The following is an 18,471-nucleotide window of genomic DNA, read 5'->3' on the forward strand; positions in this document are numbered from 1 at the left end:
TTCCTCTCTCTCCCTCCCATTCTATCTATACAAAAAATGGAAAAATATCCTCGGGTGAGGATTAAAAAAATATATATATATATAAATGGAAAATTCCAATAGTGTTTTATAAGAACACACCACCATGAATGTCACAAGCTCATGAATGTACATTTTAAATTGTTTTGTTATTGTGGTAGTCACTGCTAATTGCTTACTTTGAATCTATTCTCCCCTTCTTACTTAGTAAGGGAACCTCAATTTTGTCCAAGGGAAAAAGGTACTCGGCTAAATAATCTGTATTCCCCAGACTCCCTCACTCTGTGCCACAGTCCATAAATAAGCACCGTCCCTTCCTCCCTCGTTCTTCCATTCTTCTTCCTGCCTGGACAGTAAACTTGGGCCCAAGGTTGTAGCAGTGATCTTACGTGCCTGGAGATGGAAGCTACAAGCTAAAGATGACAGACTGGAAAGATGGGAGCAAGAACGCAGAAAGAGAATTAGGGAATCACCACAACTACCCTGGGTTCTATCCCTCCAGACTTACTTATGTGTTATAAGAAATAAACACATAAATAAAGTCACTAATAGGTCATTGATACATGTTAATTCAACACAATTCTGAAAATATGATTGCATGTAAATTTAATTAAGATAGATTTTCCAAGCAAGAGTCTTGAATAAGTTTATGCTATATCATATAACAAAAATGATTTATCAAGAGCATCATGCCTTCCTGGTGCTCTGACTCCTCACAAATAAGAGAACCACTGCCTTAACTCAAACTCTGAACAGGAATTCTATTTTGGGATCACCTTCTGAATGTTATTTCAAGTGTTCTGCACAATACCAGGCATCAAGAGGGTACTCTACTACCTGTCAATAGTGATGATGATTACACACCTGCCTTCCTGGGACCAAGATGGAAATTTAGCAAAACAGATGAGCCATTACTGAAGCCCTCAAAACTTAGCTCTCCAAATAGAAATATTTTACACAAAGAAGCACTCAGAAGAATGGTTCAGAACAAAAATATTTTGCTTTGGTTGCAAATCCACCCATTATACAACTCTAAATGTAAGACTTGTCTCAATTTTCATTAACATTTCAAAGCTGGGAAACAATACACACGAGGAGAGGAACCCTACTTACCTATGAACCTCAGGTGCCAAAATCCCCAACTTTTGGCAGTACTGAGTTCAGGCTGCAGTTAAAAATGAGACCCACTGGCCCTACAGAATAATATATCTGACTCTTCTACCACCTTCCATTAAACAGAAGGTAGTTCTGAGTATCTTATGAGTTAGCTAACACTTATGGAGAGTCAAGTGATTGAACTATGCGAGCTGTTACAATTACTGACATTTTGGGTTAGATTAGTCTTTGTTTTTGGGGACTCTCCTGTGCACTGGAGGATGTTTAGCAACATCTACCCATTAAATGACAGCTGTAACATTTCGTAAAAGTGAAAATAAATTGTATCTATGAAAACAAAATTGAACACTATGAAAAGACTTTAAAAAAACGAGATGTTTTTTAAAAATCATTTACATAAGGTACAAGCAAGATAAAAATCTAGACTTCTTCATTCACAAGTCATCTTATCAGTTTCTTTTTAAATAGGTTAAAACTAGCCTGGCTGGTGTGGCTCAGTGGTTGAGCGTCGACCCATGCACAAAGAGGTCACCGGTTTGATTCCAGGTCAGGGCACATGCCCAAGTTGTGGGCCAAATCCCCAGTGGGGGCATGCAGGAGGTTGCCAATCAACATTTCTCTCTCATTGATGTTTCTCTCTCTCTCCCTCTCCCTTCCTAGCTCTTCGTCTTTTAGAATAACAACAACTTCCTTATATATTGTAATGGTTAGATATGTACTAAACAGCAACAGTGCCTAGAACAAGCGGGTATTAAACAAAAATGCACTTCTTTTCTTTCCCCAGACCAGTGTGAGTGACACCTTTAATGACACAGTGACTGGGTAAAATCAAATAATAGATTTGGTAAATATTGACTCCAGTCCCAGGAAATGAGGCGAATTAGAAGTTAAATTCTCTTCAACTTGTTTACTAAATTAACCATGTTATAGTAGCTACCTTCTAGTATAAAGATATGAGGGAAAGAATAACCTATACTCAGTACTTCATGATACAAAACCAAAATTGGTTTACATTAATATTAAAAAGTATTAACAGCAGAGATGACTAAAACTTCTCTAAGCTATATTTATCCAGAGAAATTTCACATATGCCACGCAGTTATCTGACTCCGATATTTTTCATCCCATTTTACATACTACTTACTGCCAAACCGCCCTTCGTTAAACACCATTTTGATGGTGTCAATCCTCCACCCCAACACCTACCGTCAGCTGCCTCCTTCAGTTCTAAAAGCCTCTGTGTCAGGATACTCAGTCAAGGTGATGGGGAGGACAACCCACTGCAGGATCAGAAAGAAAAAAGGACCTAGATCTCCAGGTGGGTATTAAGGGCACTCAGGGTCTTTCTAGCCCTATCCAGTCCTAACCAGAGGTCTTGAACTGAGATACTCTCTCCCACACTCCTATTTCTGACAGGCTTGACAAATAAACCTATGTGTTTCCTTCTAACAGACCCATAATGCTATATTACGGTTGTTTAAAAGAAGAATGAAGAACCTGCACATTTCCTGACATGATAACTAGTTTTTTGGTATTTTTTTTAAAGCAGATTTTCAAAAATGTATATAATACAGCTTATTTTTTAATGCCTATTGTAAAAATCTGGAAGGTATAATATATACACCAAAATATGAACCACAGTTATCTCTACTGGTAGAATTTAAACTTTCTTCTTTAATTCTGTATTTTCCCGAATTGTTTGAGTTTTACAATGAATTTGTATTATTTTAAAAATCAGATCAAACAATTGTGTATACTACAACATATAAGAATCTTGAAAATATATATGTTTTGTGAAAGAAGCCAGGCATAAAATGCCACATACTATATAATTCCATTCATATGAAATATCCAGAATAGGTAAATCCATAAATATACCAAATCTCTATGTGGTTGCCAGGGGCTGGGGAAAGAGGAGAGGAGTACTGGAACTAAACTGTAAATAGATATGGAAATTCTTTTGGGGGTAATGAAAATGTTCTGTAATTAGATAGTAGATAGTAGTGATGGTTGCACAACATAGCGAATATATTAAAAACCACTAAAAATTGTATACATTTAAATGGTAAATTTTATGTTATGTGAATGACATCTCAACAAAAAATGAAAATAATTTTTTAAATAATTTTAAAAATACAAAAACGAACAGGTATTAATTTGGTGTTTAAGAGGCAGACCCTAGAACCAGACCACCTAGATCAGGATCCCGGCGGCTCTGTCACTCGTCAGCTATGTTTGACCTTAGTAATTTACCACTCTGTGCCTCACCTCCACATCTGTACAAGAGGATAATAATAGTACCTATCTCACAGTGTTGACAGAGGACTAAATAAAGACATGAAAACTACTCAGAGCAGTGCAGGACACATCATAAGTGCTACATTAAGAATTAGCTTTTTTTTCCCTTTTAATTAACACTAGTGGTGGCGAAGGTGTGGAAAAACGAGTGCTCAAACCAACTGTGAGGGTATAAATTGAGAGAACCTCTCACGTTTAACCCAACAATTCTATTTCTAGGAAATTATAATAGGGATAAAAGAAAAAACATATAAAAATGGCCCTGGCCGGTTTTGCTCAGCGGTTAGAGCACGGGCCTGCAGTCCAGAGAGATCCAGGTTCGGTTCTCGCTAAGGGCACATATCTCGGTTGCAGTATGTCCCCGGCCCTGGCTGGGGTCGTGCAGAAGGCAACCACTCGATGTGTCCCTTTCATGTCGATGTTTCTCTCTCTCTCTCTCTCTCTCTCCCCCCAACTCTATCTGAACAAAAATGGAAAAATGTCCTCCAGTAAGAATAAAAAAATAAATAAATAAAAATGTATGTGCAAGATTGTTAACATCAGCATTTTATATAACTGCAAAGTGCAAAACAACCCAAGTGTCCATCTGTTGGGAATTAATAAATTATTGATAAAATACTGTGCAGCCATTAAAATTAAAGTATGTGGTAGAAATGCATATTGATATGAAAAGATCAAGATCCATTGTGAAGTGAAAAAAAGTTATAAAACTATATATAGAGTTATAATCCCATTTATATTTTACAACATATACATGTTTACATATATATTTTAAGATGTTGTAAGTACATTCAACACATTTCCTTCATTAAAAATTTTTAAATAGCAATAAATAAATCAGAACACAAGAATACTACCCTCTGGCTCTATATCTCACCACTATTCCTTGGTGTCTGCAAATCTAAGTGGAATAAGAGGTAGCCAGAATCCAGGGAAGTCACCCAGAAAGACAAAAATCTACAAAACAGCCTGCAGGTTGGCACTGGAGAACTGGATATTAACTATTTTAAAAGAAATTTTTAAGGGACTTCACAAAACTCTGGTACATTAGAAAGAGCTCCAGCCCTGGCCTGTTTGGCTCAGCGATTAGAGCGTCGGCCTGTGGTCCAGAGAGATCCGGGTTCGGTTCCCGCTAAGGGCATGTACCTCGGTTGCAGTTTGTCCCCAGCCCTGGTTGCGGCAACCACTCGATGTGTCCCTTTCACGTCGATGTTTCTCTCTCTCTCTCTTCCTCTCTCTCCCTCCCACTCTATCTGAACAAAAATGGAAAAATGTCTTCAGGTGAGGATAAAAAAAAAAAGAAAGAAAGAAAGAAAAAATGTCCTCAGGGAAGGAAGGAAGGAAGGAAGGAAGGAAGGAAGGAAGGAAGGAAGGAAGGAAGGAAGGAAGGAAGGAAGGAAGGAAGGAAGGAAGGAAGGAAGGAAGGAAGGGCTCCAGAGTTGGAGTTCCAATTATTTGATTAAGTAACTACATGATCTTGGTCAATCCCAGATCCCTGGAGTAAAAACAAGTATAATAGTAATCCCTCCTAGGATTGCAAGGACTAAGTGAGATCTTTACAAAAAAGCAATGGAAACTAGGATAATTCGCCTCTTTGTTGCAACAACCATAACCAAAACTTTAAAACCACCACAACTTTAAACCCCAGAAAATTGTTGTAAAATACAGAAGAATTAAATAAAAAGTCTAATTAAATGGAAGCACTTATGGTCTGAACTAGAAAAAGAAAACAATAATGGTAAACACAACTGCACCACCTAAAAAAGTATTTCAAAATACTTTGAAGAGAAAAAATACTATGAAAAATGAACACAGGATACTAAACTACTGAGATGACTTGTGAACAATAGAGAATCTAAATATATTAATTAGGCTGTAAACAACAGAACTGATATAGAAACATCAGCAGTTTAGATTTACTTGCAAAACACAAGGCAAAATAAACTGAATTTAAAAATCTCAAAAGGAATCTATAACAAAAAATAAATTAATTAATTTTAAAAAATAATAACAACATTTTAAAGATCATTACAAAAAAAAAAATCTCAAAAGGAGATCTGACCTGTGAACAATAGTGACTCCAGGATAAACAAAAATGCCAAAGCAAACACTAACAGGGTTCAAAATGTCTCTGGTATAAAATGAAATAACTTCTGCTTAAACATTAAGTTATTAGAGATGAATGGCAATCATTACATATTTATTTATATTTTTCCATATTCCTCCAATTTTTCACATTGAACAAATACTGCTTTTATAACCAAGAAAAAAGGTGTGGTTTTTCTTTTCTTTTTAGACATGGAAAAGAGAGGCTCAGAACACTTGCACAAAAGTGAGAGAATAGAGCTGTGGCTGAAAACATAATACCTGTCAAAGTTTTTGAAGTAAAAAGAATATGTTAACTTCAGAACCTGAAGTGACTTTTCAAAAAATGATGAAACAACTGAGCCATGAAAAATACATGACACCGGTAAAAAAGAAATATAGTCAAATAGTAGCAAAGAATTAAAATCATCTCATAAACTTAAAGCAAACGCTGAGGGAATTTTAAGATTTAAATATAGAATTTCAAAGTGCATGAGAAGTAGGCCGACTTATAAATGCTTCATTTCTCCCATGAGAGAAGCTAATAATGAAACTAATAGCAGAAATAATGTAAATAATTTTGTTAAAACAATGTTTCTAACAATGAAAAAAAGAGAGGGAGAAGGAGAATGGGATGACATTATCTCCCACTCTGGCTTTTAAAAAATTGAGAATTCAAATTTCATTAAAGAAACCATATACATATATAGGGAAAAAGAGGGATAAAAAAATATGAACTTAGCCCTGGCCGGTTTGGCTTAGCAGTTAGTGTCAGCCGGAGGACTGAAGAGCCATAGGTTAAATTACAGTCAAAAGCATGTACCTCAGTTGCAGTTCAGTCCCCAGCCCTGGTCCGGGTCATGCGGGAGGCAACCAATCAATGTGTCTCTTTCGCAACGATGTCTCTGTCTCTCTGTCTCTCTCTCTCACTCTGCCCTTCTCACTCTATCTGAAGATAAATAGAAAAATATCCTTGGGTAAGTATTAAAAAAAACAAATGTGAGTGTGTGTGAGTATACACACACACACACATACATGCATACATACATACATACATATGAACTTAAAAGAACAAGGTTGGTTATAATACATTAAAAAGACAACACAGCCCTGGCCGGTTTGGCTCGGTGGTTGGAGCGTCGGCCTGTGGTCCAGAGAGACCCGGGTTCGGTTCCCGCTAGGGGCACGTACCTCGGGTGCAGTTTGTCCCCCGCCCTGGTTGGTCGTGTGGATGGCGGCCACTCGATGTGTCCCTTTCACATCGATGTTTCTCTCTCTCTCTCTTCCTCTCTCTCCTTCCCACTCTATCTGAACAAAAAAATGGAAAAATGTCCTCAGATGAGGATAAAAAAAAAAACACACACACAAATAACGGCTAGGATGTGGAGAAACTAGAACCATCAGACACTGCTGATGAAAATATAAAATGGTACAGGCATTTTGGAAAACAGTTTGTCAGCTCCTCAATATGTTAAATATAGAGTTACCATGTGACCCAGTAATTCTACCCCTAGGTATAAACCCAAGAGAACTGAAAACATATTTCTACACAAAAACTTATACAAAAATGTTCACAGCAGCATTATTCATAATAACCAAAAAGTGGAAACAACATCCCAAATGTCCATCAGCTGATGAACCCATAGACAAAATGTGGGAGATATATATATACATCCATGCAATGGAATATTACTCAGACACAAAAAGGAATGAAGCAATGACACAGGCTACAAGACGAAGAGCCTTGAAAGCATGCTGTGTGAAAGAAGCCAATCACAAAAGGCCACACATCGTATGCTTCCATTCATAGGAAATGTCCAAAACAGGCAAATATACAGGGAAGATAGTAGATTAGTGGTTGCCTAGGCTGGAGAAGTGAGGTTTGGGGAGTGACTGCTAAACAATATAAAGTTTCTTTTGGGGAGGAAGAAATTCACGTTCTAACATTGATTGTGGAGATAGCTGCACAACCTTGTGGCTATATTAAAAAATACTTGGTTGTATACTTTTTAATTTTTCAATCCCTTGACCGAGGTATGTGCCCTTGACCTTGCCACAGACCCTCTGGTCCGTGGGCTGACGCTCTAACTGCCAAGGCAAACTGGCCAGGGTGGTTGTACACTTTTAAAAATGATGATGATGATGATGATGATGATGATGATGATGATGGACAGTAGCACTAATATCATAGTTACTTCATTTAATGTACATGGGTGAATGCCCATGAAAACAGAATGGTCTATATCTGTGTTGGGAAACAAATCCTAACACTTAAAAACACAAACACAAATCCAGAAAGAGATGGGTATCATTATGACTTCAGGAGATACCTTAAATCCACCCTACACAAAAATTAAAAGTACAACAAAAAATGAAACAAAATAAAAATTTGCTTTTATTTGTTTATATATACTTGGGAAAATGAGTATGTCCCAAATAGAATAATAAAAATATAAGATAAACTGGAAAACTGAAAAATAAACCTATATCATCATAATTGGAGGTGAAGTTCATTAACAGGAGGTGACAAAAGAAAAGTACAGAATTGACATGAAGCATATTTTAAACCAGTCCCTGGGTAGGGGCCAACTTGGCAGAGTCAGGTTCAGAAAGAGAAAGATTATATATATCTATATAGATAGATATAGAAAAAGACAATATGGTAAAATCTTAACAACTGGGAAACCTGCAACTTTTCTCTAAGTTTGAAATTAATTCAAGATAAACATTTTTAAGCAAAATTAAATTATATAATAAGGGACTTTGAAGCCAAGGAAATAACTCTTTTCTGGGGTAAAATGATCTTTCACAAAATATGTTCTCATACTAGGACCCAGAGACACACCTAGTTTTAATACAAAAGCTAGAAATTCCATGACACATTCTTAGACCATAATGCAAAACAATTGTAAACAAATCTAAATTCACATGTTTTATAACAATGATGAGAGGAATTTTATCAGAAATACCTGTAGTGGAAAGGAAAAAGAAACAAGGTATCTAAGATATATATTTCCACCTACAGAATTTAGAAAGAAAGACCAAAAAAAAAAAAAAAAGGAAAGTTGAAAAAGGGGAAGGAAGTACTAAAAATAAGGTAAAAAATTAATAAAGGAAAATAGATATGATTTTTTAGAAGTCATTAAGTGTTTCAAGAGAATGGTATAATCAGAGATAGTGGGGTAACTTTCAAATACAAAGAGGAATAGAAACATAGATAGAAACATCTATGTTTCTATAGATGGATTCAAGAGAAGAGTTGAAAAGAACAGAGTACGGTGGAAGTTACAAGGAGTACAGGCAGGAGGGGTGTTCAGACAAAAAGGGTGGGCACTGCAGAAATAAGCGTTTCCATCTGACCTGGTAATTATGAATAACAGGAATGAGGGAAGAAATATACACCAATTTGACTCTCTTCCAAACAGGCTCTCTATCCCAAATTAAGAACATCACAATTCACCCCACCTCCTACAGCAGGAGAGCCAGAAGCCAAGAGAGAAAACGATCAATGAAAGGCTAGCAAAGTCATGGGCTCATGCCCAACTGGACAACACTGGCTGATTTTTGCCATGTAGAAATGAGAGCCCAGTGTTGCCAGTACTTCCAACTTAAGAAGGGAAGACCCAAATCCAGATTTTTAAGTGAAACCTCCAGATTTTTAATGGTTAATAACCAATGCAATTTTTTTTATCCTCAGCTGAGGACATTTTTCCATTTTTTATTCAGACAGAGTGGGAGGGAGAGAGAAAGAGAAAGAGCGACGTGAAAGAGACATATCGAGTGGCTGCCATCAGCACAACTAACCAGGGCTGGGGACAAACTGCAACCGAGGTACGCCCCCTTAGCGGGAACCAAACCTGGGTCTCTCTGGACTGCAGGCCGACGCTCTAACTGCTGAGCCAAACCTGCCAGGGCAAACAATGCAATTTTTAAAAACACTGTGCAGGCCAAATAAGTCATCTCAGTGCCCCCCCATTTCCACTGTTGTTATCTTCCACCTTGCTCCCAGTCTCTTCCCTTCTCCTTTTCATCTTCAGCAATTCAGACTTTACTTTCTAAGACCATAATGTTACTCAAAGCCTTTAAAAATTTCCCTTTGTCACCCGACTGGTGTGGCTCAGCGAAATGGGTGACCTCCATGGACTGAGAGGTCCCTGTTTGACTCCCACTAATGAGACATGCCCAATCCCCAGTAGGGGGCGTGCAGGAGGTAGCTGATCCACGCTTCTCTCTCACATAGATGTTTCTATCCCTCCCTTCTTCTCTCTCTAAAATATCAATAAAACATTTTTTTTAATGTCCTTTTGTCTTCAAAGCAAGTGTCAAACATTCAGATCAGCCTCCAAGGCCTTCCACTAACGTGGTAGCAATATGTGACCTGGCTAAATATTCCCTTCACTGCCCCATCTTTGTGCCTTTTCTAATGCCATTCCCTCAGCCTTGAATACCCTTTCCCAACTCGCCTCAGTTTCTGTGTTCATTCAGTCAGTAATTCCACATACATTAAATATGTAAGGGACACCTAATTTTGTGCCAGACGCCATTCTAGGCACAGGGATACAGCAGTGAACAGAACAGCCAAAAATTCGTCCTCATGGAGCTATGCAGAGAGATATAAGTAACACATCACAAAGGAAAAGGTGCTTTGGAGCAGGAAAAAATGACAAACGAAGATGAAGGTGGGAAAGGAGCAGAAGGGATGGGAGGTAGGAAAGGCTGCAATTTTAAGGCATCATTTTGGAAGTGCCTGAAAGAGCTGAGGGTAAATAACTGGGACAAGAAGGTTCCAGGAAAAAGGAACATCATTTGTCTACTGATGGACATTGGGGCTGTTTCCAGATCTTAGCTATTGTAAATAGTGCTGCTATGAACATGGGTACATATACACAGTGGAGTACTATGCAGCTATGAGAAAGATCTCTTATCCTTTGAGACAACATGGAGGGACTTGGAGAGTATTATCCTAAGGGAAACAAGCCAAGCAGAGGAAGACGAGTTATGATCTCACTTATTTGTGGAATATAATGAACATAACAGTCTGAGGAATGGGGTACAGACTGACAGTCCCCAGAAGAGGGGGTGGGGGAAGATAAATCACAGAACTTATATGCATGTATACATGAACAATGTACATGGACAACAAAGCTGGGGACAGGGCGGGGAGGGAGGGGGAAGGAGGTATCAGTGGGGGGAAAAAGAGAAACATCTGTAACAAACATAAATTAATTAAATAAAAAAGAAAAGGAAAGGGAACATCGACAGCAAAGGCCTTAGGCAAGTGGCCCTGGTGTTCCTGATGACACTCCACTCTGTCTGTAAAGCCCAGCTCAAGTGCCACTTACTCAGGGAAAGTGTTTTTGATTCCTACAAATCAGAATTACTCATTCCCTTGACACTGTATCTGTATCTTTTTAGGGCACCAAGTACAGTGGAACCCCTCTTTTCAAACAAATATAAAAGTAATTGCTGACCAATTAATCAAAAAAGTTAGGTAAAGCATGAAGTCATGTAGAAATGATATGTATACATTTTAATCATTTTTAACTTCAAAGACGTAAATGTACATTCCTTTCCCCATATAGCACCAAAACTACTACTTTGAGTATGGGGGTCACTTTCTTGGCTAAAGCACACCCATAACCCATTTTCTACATTCTACAATGTCCATTTCCTTTCCCTTAAAAAGGAACAGGAAATTTAAAAAATACTTGCAAAGTTTTCTAGGAGCAGAATCCTTCCAGAGATGTACAAGGTTTCTCCAATGTGTTTCAGTTGTCTTGACCACAATCTAATTCACTGAAAGGCAATTCCTTCAGCCTTTAGCCTTCAGCAAGTCTTTTCAAAGCATTTCATAAAAACAACTCTTTCTGCATGCATATTTAATCAACTTGCATAAAGCGTATTAATTTATACTCACAAATACCAGTGGTACAAATAAATTTGAGAAAAAACACAACTGAGTCTTTCTTGGTAAGCACAGAAATCAAATGATAGGCAAACTAGAGCTAACCTACCAGTTTGAGCATCTGTGTGTTGTGGGACTTGGTTGGTACTGTTTAATTCAGATTGTTAAAATCACGCCCAGTAAAAAATCCGAACAGACATTTCTCCAAATAAGAAATTTATATGGCCATTTACATGGCCAACAAGTACATGAATATGTGCTCAACGTCACTAGTCGTTAGGGAAATGCAAATCAAAACTACATTGATACACAACTTCACACCCACTAGGATAACTATAATCAAAAAGACAAGTAACAAGTGTTGGAGAGGATGTGAAGAAATTGGAACCTTCAGACATTTCTAGTAAAAACATAAAATGGTACAGCTGCTTTGGGAAACAGTTTGGCAGTTCCTCAAAATATTAACAGTTACCATGTGACCCCGAAATTCTATCCCTAGGTATATACTCAAGAGAATTAAAAACCTACGTCCAGCCCTGGCCAGTTTGGCTCAGCGGTCGGAGCGTCGGCCTGCAGACTAGGGAGTCCCGGGTTCAGTTCCCACTAGGGGTACGTACCAAAAAAAAAAAAACCTATGTCCACACTAAAACTTGTACATGAATGTTCATAACAACATTATTCACAATAGCCAGAGAGCGGAAACAACTCAAATGTCCATCAACTGATGAATGGATAAACAAATATGATATATATCCATACAATGAAATACTGCTCAGCCATCAAAAGGAATGAAGTTCAGATACACACTAGGTGATGAACCTTGAAAACATCATACTAAGTGAAAGAAGCCAATTACAAAAGGCCACATATTATATTATTCCATTTATATGCAATGTCCAAAACAGACAAATCCATAGATACAGAAAGTAGAATAGTTGTCAGGGGCTGTTGGAAGAGGGGAACATGCAGTGACTATTAATATGTACAAGGGCTTCTTTTAGGCGTGATGAAAATGTTCTGGAATTAGTGGTGATGGTTGCATAACTTTGTGAAACAATTATACACCTTAAAAAAATTCAGTGCTGTCAGTGTTCAACAAATGTTTATAGATGGGGGGAGAAAGCCCAGATGTGTTCAATGGAAATTTCCACTGAATATATTTACAAGAGGCTAATAACCACCTCTTTTAGAAATATAAGGCCCTTAAAGGCAGGGATGGCTTCTCATAAAACAGTATTTCCCTTAACTTCTAGTAGTATATTAGATTAAACAGGTATTCATTCAAGGTTCACTAAATAAATGAATACCCACATGTTGCGTACCAGGAATCTAGAAGTGCCCTGACCAAGATTCCACAATAATTAGGGAAAACTCACTTTTTAGTCCTCAGAATCCAGTGCTGCCACTAACAAGGCACTTCTCTTAAAGTACATGTCATTCATTTACACCAGCCTTAGCACCATATCACAATCCAGAGGACACACTCCTAACTTCCACAACATTTTTAGCATTTTTTTAAATTGATTTTAGAAAGGGAAGAAGGGAGAGATACATCAATGTAAGAAAGATCCATCAATTGGTTGCCTCCAGTACACATCCCACCCAGGGATCGAACCTGCAACCTAAGTATGTGCCCTTACCAAGAATCGAACCCGAGACCTACTGAAGCATAGGATAATGCTCCAAACAACTGAGCCACACCAGTCAGGGCACATTTTTAAAACCTAGTTCAAACTGTCTACAGTAAGTCTATTACCAAATGGGACTTACTAGTGTCTCAGTATGTCTTTCTACATCCTTACCCACATTCCCTTAGATAGAAATATCTCACATATTTAGCCTCCTCCTCCTTCTCACTCTAGAGCCAAAAAGAAGCATTATCATTATCTTCATACTACAAATGAGAAAAAATGTCAATATCTGAGGTCATCTTTCTTCAAAGTTCATCTTTCTTCACATGAATCATACATTTCCAAACTCTTCTCTTTAGATGAACAGGGAACTTTCTAATAAGTTAGATTTTAAAAGAATAAATACAAATAAAGCAAAAAGTATAAAGTCTAGAATGATTGGAAAGTTGAGGCAAGAGGGCAATTTCAAAAAAAAAAAAAGCTTGTTTAGACTAAAAACAGCTAAACAAAGGGCCCACTACTTAGGGAAGATGATGTAACATCAAGAGACAGGGACAAATGCAGACCCATCTAACTTCTTCTTTGCTTTGGTTATCTTCATCCAGGGATGTGATCTTCAAACAGGGAAGGGCAGAACTCTGATAAAAGGGGACTAATATTTAAGGTAAGTGGCATGGAGAGTGAACAGTAATGGAATACAGAGCTAGCTCAAAAGAATTTGCTTTCTGATCTAAACAAACCACACTCAATGATACTGAAAAACCTTTTAGATCTGACTGCTGATTATCTAAGCTATCTTGACAAGGAGCCAAAAAGACCAGGAATGAAAGAATGCATTCTCAATTTTCAAAAAGGGAGAAATGTGAATCCAGAAAAACATCTATGGGTAAACTTGGTACGCATCCCCTCAAAAATTCTAGAATAGATAAATAAGTTTTTGAACACAAGAAAATGCTACTATGGGGGTTTTTATTAAAGCAGGCTACCAAACATTTGCTATTTGATAGTATTACTAAAATGAAAAAAGGGAAGATAATACATACATATACATAACTGATTCTAACAAGACGATCTAACAGAATCTTTTAATGATAGGCTAGTAAAAAGGGCTGGCGGGGGGCGGGTGTTGAACAGCAGAAGCTCATAAATCTTAGACTGTACTAGGAAGGTGTATAGCTAGCTGGTTGATCAATGAATCAACATCAACCAATTTGTTAGGAAGTCTCCAGTAAAACATCACAGAATTCCACCTTTTCCCATGATCTAGACAAGTTCTATTAACTGAATAAAGCCATAGACCAGCTCTTTACTTTTGCAAGGGCCACAAAGCTGTGAGTGACCCAACACAAAACAGCCTGACAGAATCAGGCTCCAGAGGGGTCAGAGTGGGCAGAAATGAGGGTCCAAAACCAAAAATGAAAATCAACAGGGAGTCAAGGCTAGCATCTAGATTTTAAAACTCAAATATATAAAGGAGAAAGTGTGGGAAATACCTACGTAATAAAAGCTACCCAAAAAAATCTACATAATCTCAAGATGCTAAATAGATGCATATGTCCAGACCCCATTACTCTAATTCTCTAATTAATCAACTTAAAAAATTTCCATATGAATCATTCCCAGATCTTCATCCTAACAAGAATCTACAAATGTCATTTAGTTAAAACTCTAGCTGACTAGAGTAATTCAAGTGTATCTTAGCATTAAAAAACATTTTATTTGATCAGCCTAATTTATTGACACATATGAATATATCTTTTAAAGGGGATCAGATATTATTAAATCCAAGTCCTTCCTTTAATAGAAGAGAAAACTAAGAAAAATTAAGTAATTTGCTCCAAATAACACAGCTGCTTAGCAAGGGCCATGATCCCCAAATCAGTCCCCTTTTCCCACACCACATGGGTTTCCCACCCTCTATGTCCTTTCTTAAAATTTGTACTATGCAATAGTAAGAACACACACAAAAAAAATCCACCAATACTATATTTTGCTAAGAAAAAATTAGCTTAGCAAGAACAAATAACCACAGCACATTAGCCCATAAAATATTTTGACAAGGTGTGATCACTTACAAGTTTGATAACCAATAGGTTACCAAAAGGCACTCTAAAATACAAATGGTTTTTATTCTCAACCATTAGTGTATGATTACTTATTAAAGCACTATCCCATATCCCATTTAACATTTGAAAAATAAAGTAAAAATTATTACATGGATGGAAAAGCCTTTAATGGATATGCCATTGTTTACTGTACTCAAAACCCTGCCCTCATCATAAAATAGACCATTATGACCATTATTAAAAGATTTTAGACCTTCAAACCTAAACAGCAAGCCAAAGGTTTTCTTCACTTAGGGTACCATAAGAGTCTGTGCTAAGGCCCTCTTGCTTCCTTCTCACTCCCCCAGAAACAAAGCCCCTTCAAATAGCCCAAAGGTACAAAGGTTGTCTGGCAGGCAAGACAGTGGATCCCCAGTGGCCTAATGTCCATCCTCCCCTTTCCCCTCCCCTTCCCTATACTTACCCATCCCCACCCCCAGGCCTCTAGTCCCACCCCTAATTTAAAGAAGACAAATGGAGAATTGAGAATTGATAAAAGGGAAAGTTAGCAAGGCTGTGGCTTATGATCACTAGCATCTGCTAGGCCAGCTCCAGAAGGACCCACCCACCCCTAAAGGAGACCTGGATGCCTCTCCTAGCCCCGGGGCTCCTCGGGGACCTCTTTTGAAAGGAAGAGGGAACTTGACTGCCCGAATACCCTCCTCCCCAGTCTCATCCATTAGAGCCCCTGCACGCTCTTTGTTTCCAACAGCTGGGGGGAGGGGGGCACCGGCCTCAGAGTGAGGGGAGAGGTCACTCCCTAGCTCCCACTGCTGCCAATCTCCAGGCCCTCCCGCAAAACATACAAACACACACACAGGATCATTCCTCCTTCCACACCACCTTAATAACCCAGGGTCACACCTTGCTACACGAAGCACTCTCTGAGACCTAACTACCTCTGTCTACTACTCAAACCCTACACAGGATGACTCCCTAGTCCCTTCCTTCTGAACTGACATAACGGGGTGCACTCCAGTACCCCCATCCTTTCCCTTCAATTCATATCCCAGGGCATAGCCCTGAGCCTCAGACTTCACCCGTGCACAGCACACAAAAACGTAGGGTCACTTCCTGGGCCCCAGAACTGTTCCCTGCTCAGATCCACAGCCGGGGTCACCCCACGCACGCCCACTTCTGCACCCCAGAGAACATATATACATGCACACACACACACACACACACACACACACACAGTGACTCTACCTCGCCAATCTTCGTCCTCCGGGCCTCCCGTGCCCTTTACTCACACCACCCCTTCGAGACTCCAGTGCCCTACGGAAGAACCTCCCCAGCACATGGTCACTCCCCTGGCCCTCGGCCTCGCCACCACCACCACCACCCCGCGCCCCTCACCATCACTCACACACACACACACACACACACTCCCTGCCTGGGGCCCCGCTCCCTGCCCCGAGCCTTCACAACACAAACACGCGCTCCCGCGTGCACACCCACGACCACACCAGGAGCCCTGGCCTCACCACCTCCCAACACGCCGGGCCACCCTCGCCCAGCCACGCCACACACAGGGACGCACGCACGGCCACTCCCCATCCCCAACGCCGGTCCCCAAGCCCGCACGGCTCGCTCGCGCCCTGCCCTCAGCCCTCCATCGCCCTCGGGCCCCGCTCCGCGGACCCCCGCAGGGCCTCTCCCAGCCCGGCCGCCGGGACCGGCAGGGAGGGGAGGCAGCAGAGGAGGGAGGGGCGCAGGGACAGGGTCCGGCCGCTCCTACCTGAGCAGTTGATGCTCTTGCCTTTGCCGCCGGGACACTCCCCGCCGCCGCCGCTGCCGCCACCCGCGGGCTGGTTGGACGCGCGGCTCCCGGGCAGGGAGAAGGCAAAGAGCAAAAGCACCGACGTGTAGCAGCAGAAGGCGATCGGGGGCGCGGCAGGCAGCCGGAGCGGCGCCTCAGCGGCCGCGGCGCCCATGGCTGGCGCCCCTGGACGGCGGGAAGCGCAGGGAGCCGCAGGCCCGGGGCATCCAGCCGCGCGCCGGGAGCCCCGCCGCTGCCTCGGCGCCTCCTAGGAGCCGCGCCGCTGAGCCCGCGTGCAGCCCCTCAGCATCCCCGTCCCACCCGCAGCGCCCGCCAGGCCCCGGCCCGCCGCGCTCGGGACAGTCGGAGAGTCGGGGCGCGTGCGAGGGTCGCGGGCGCGCGAGGGTGCGCGCGAGGGTGCGAGCCCACGTAAGGGAGACCGAGGCTGGGGAAGCGAGCGGGCGCGCGCGCGGCCGGCGGGGGTCGCCGGGGCCGGCCCAGCCCCTCACTCGCCTCCTCGCCTTCCCTTTGTGTCCGCGGCCGTCGCCACCGCGTCACAAAGACCCCGGCCCGCCCGGCGAGGGGCGCGTGACAGAGCCGCCGGCGGGAGGGTGGCTGCGACCCCGCCCCGCGCACACCCCCAGCGCCCGCGCCGGCAGCTCCGCCCCCGCCCGTGGCCGGCGCCGCCTCCAGGGGAGCTATTGTTCCTGCGGCGGGGCGGGAGCGCGGAGGGCGGGGGTCGCAGCCGCCCGGCGGTCGGGGCTCGGCGGGCCGGCGGCGCCGGGGCGCTCCGTGGGCACCACCCTCACAGGCACTCTTGCCGTCCTCGGGAAGCCTTTTTGAAGGGTTTTCTTCACCCGGCAGCTGGTGGGAAATAAGGGCAAGTGGTCTGTTATACATCTATTTTCCAGGAGAAGAAACTGAGCCTTGGAGAGGTGAAGGTGACTTTTCCAAGGTCACAACAGACCAAGAAAGGGGCAGGACCAGTATTGGAACCCAAGTTGTGACTTCAGCTGTGAACTTCTTAGAGATGGGGGCAAATGGCTAAATTTCTGGCATCCTCACCTCTACCCCATTTCTACATACACAAACTGAATTTAAAATACTGTTTTAAAGAAAGGAATAGAGGGAAGAAATAAAAAGGAGTCACTATAAATAGTCAAGCTGCCAAATTACTAAAATCAAGTAGGTTACAGTATGAGAAAACGAGTCTATACTTGTTTTAACTAACCTGGGAACTTAAACTTTTTTCATTTTAATTTTTAAAAGACTTTTTTATTTTTATTTATGTATAGATTGCTTAATTTCCTTCACCTTTGAACTTTGTAGTATTGCATAGCGACTAGAAACCGCCAAAAAAAACCCTCTGATGACCACCTGAAGGACTAAGGAAAGAATGTTCATGTCTCCAGAATGTCACATAACCTAACATCCACTATCCAGACCACTGGTCATCAAGAGGATTATCATCTAAGACCAACCCAGGACTGATTCTTCTCAAGAATGTACTTTTTATTTATTTTTAAAATTATTTTTATGCTCACCTGAGGACAT

At 41.1% G+C, this 18,471-nt stretch overlaps 1 protein-coding gene across 1 annotated transcript in view; it reads right to left on the reverse strand.

Annotated features, from left to right (window-relative positions):
• The window catches only part of TMEFF1 (transmembrane protein with EGF like and two follistatin like domains 1), a 78,017-nt gene extending 60,536 nt beyond the window's left edge, over positions 1-17,481 (reverse strand). Inside the window, exon 1 of the mRNA XM_036261975.1 lies at positions 16,897-17,481. Within this exon, the coding sequence (XP_036117868.1) occupies positions 16,897-17,092 (196 nt within the window). The 5' untranslated portion in view covers positions 17,093-17,481. The remainder of the gene's footprint in view (positions 1-16,896) is intronic.
• Between the last annotated feature and the right edge of the window lie 990 nt (positions 17,482-18,471).

Source organism: Molossus molossus, unplaced genomic scaffold (assembly GCF_014108415.1).
Source record: "Molossus molossus isolate mMolMol1 unplaced genomic scaffold, mMolMol1.p scaffold_m16_p_14, whole genome shotgun sequence".
Taxonomy (NCBI): domain Eukaryota; kingdom Metazoa; phylum Chordata; class Mammalia; order Chiroptera; family Molossidae; genus Molossus; species Molossus molossus.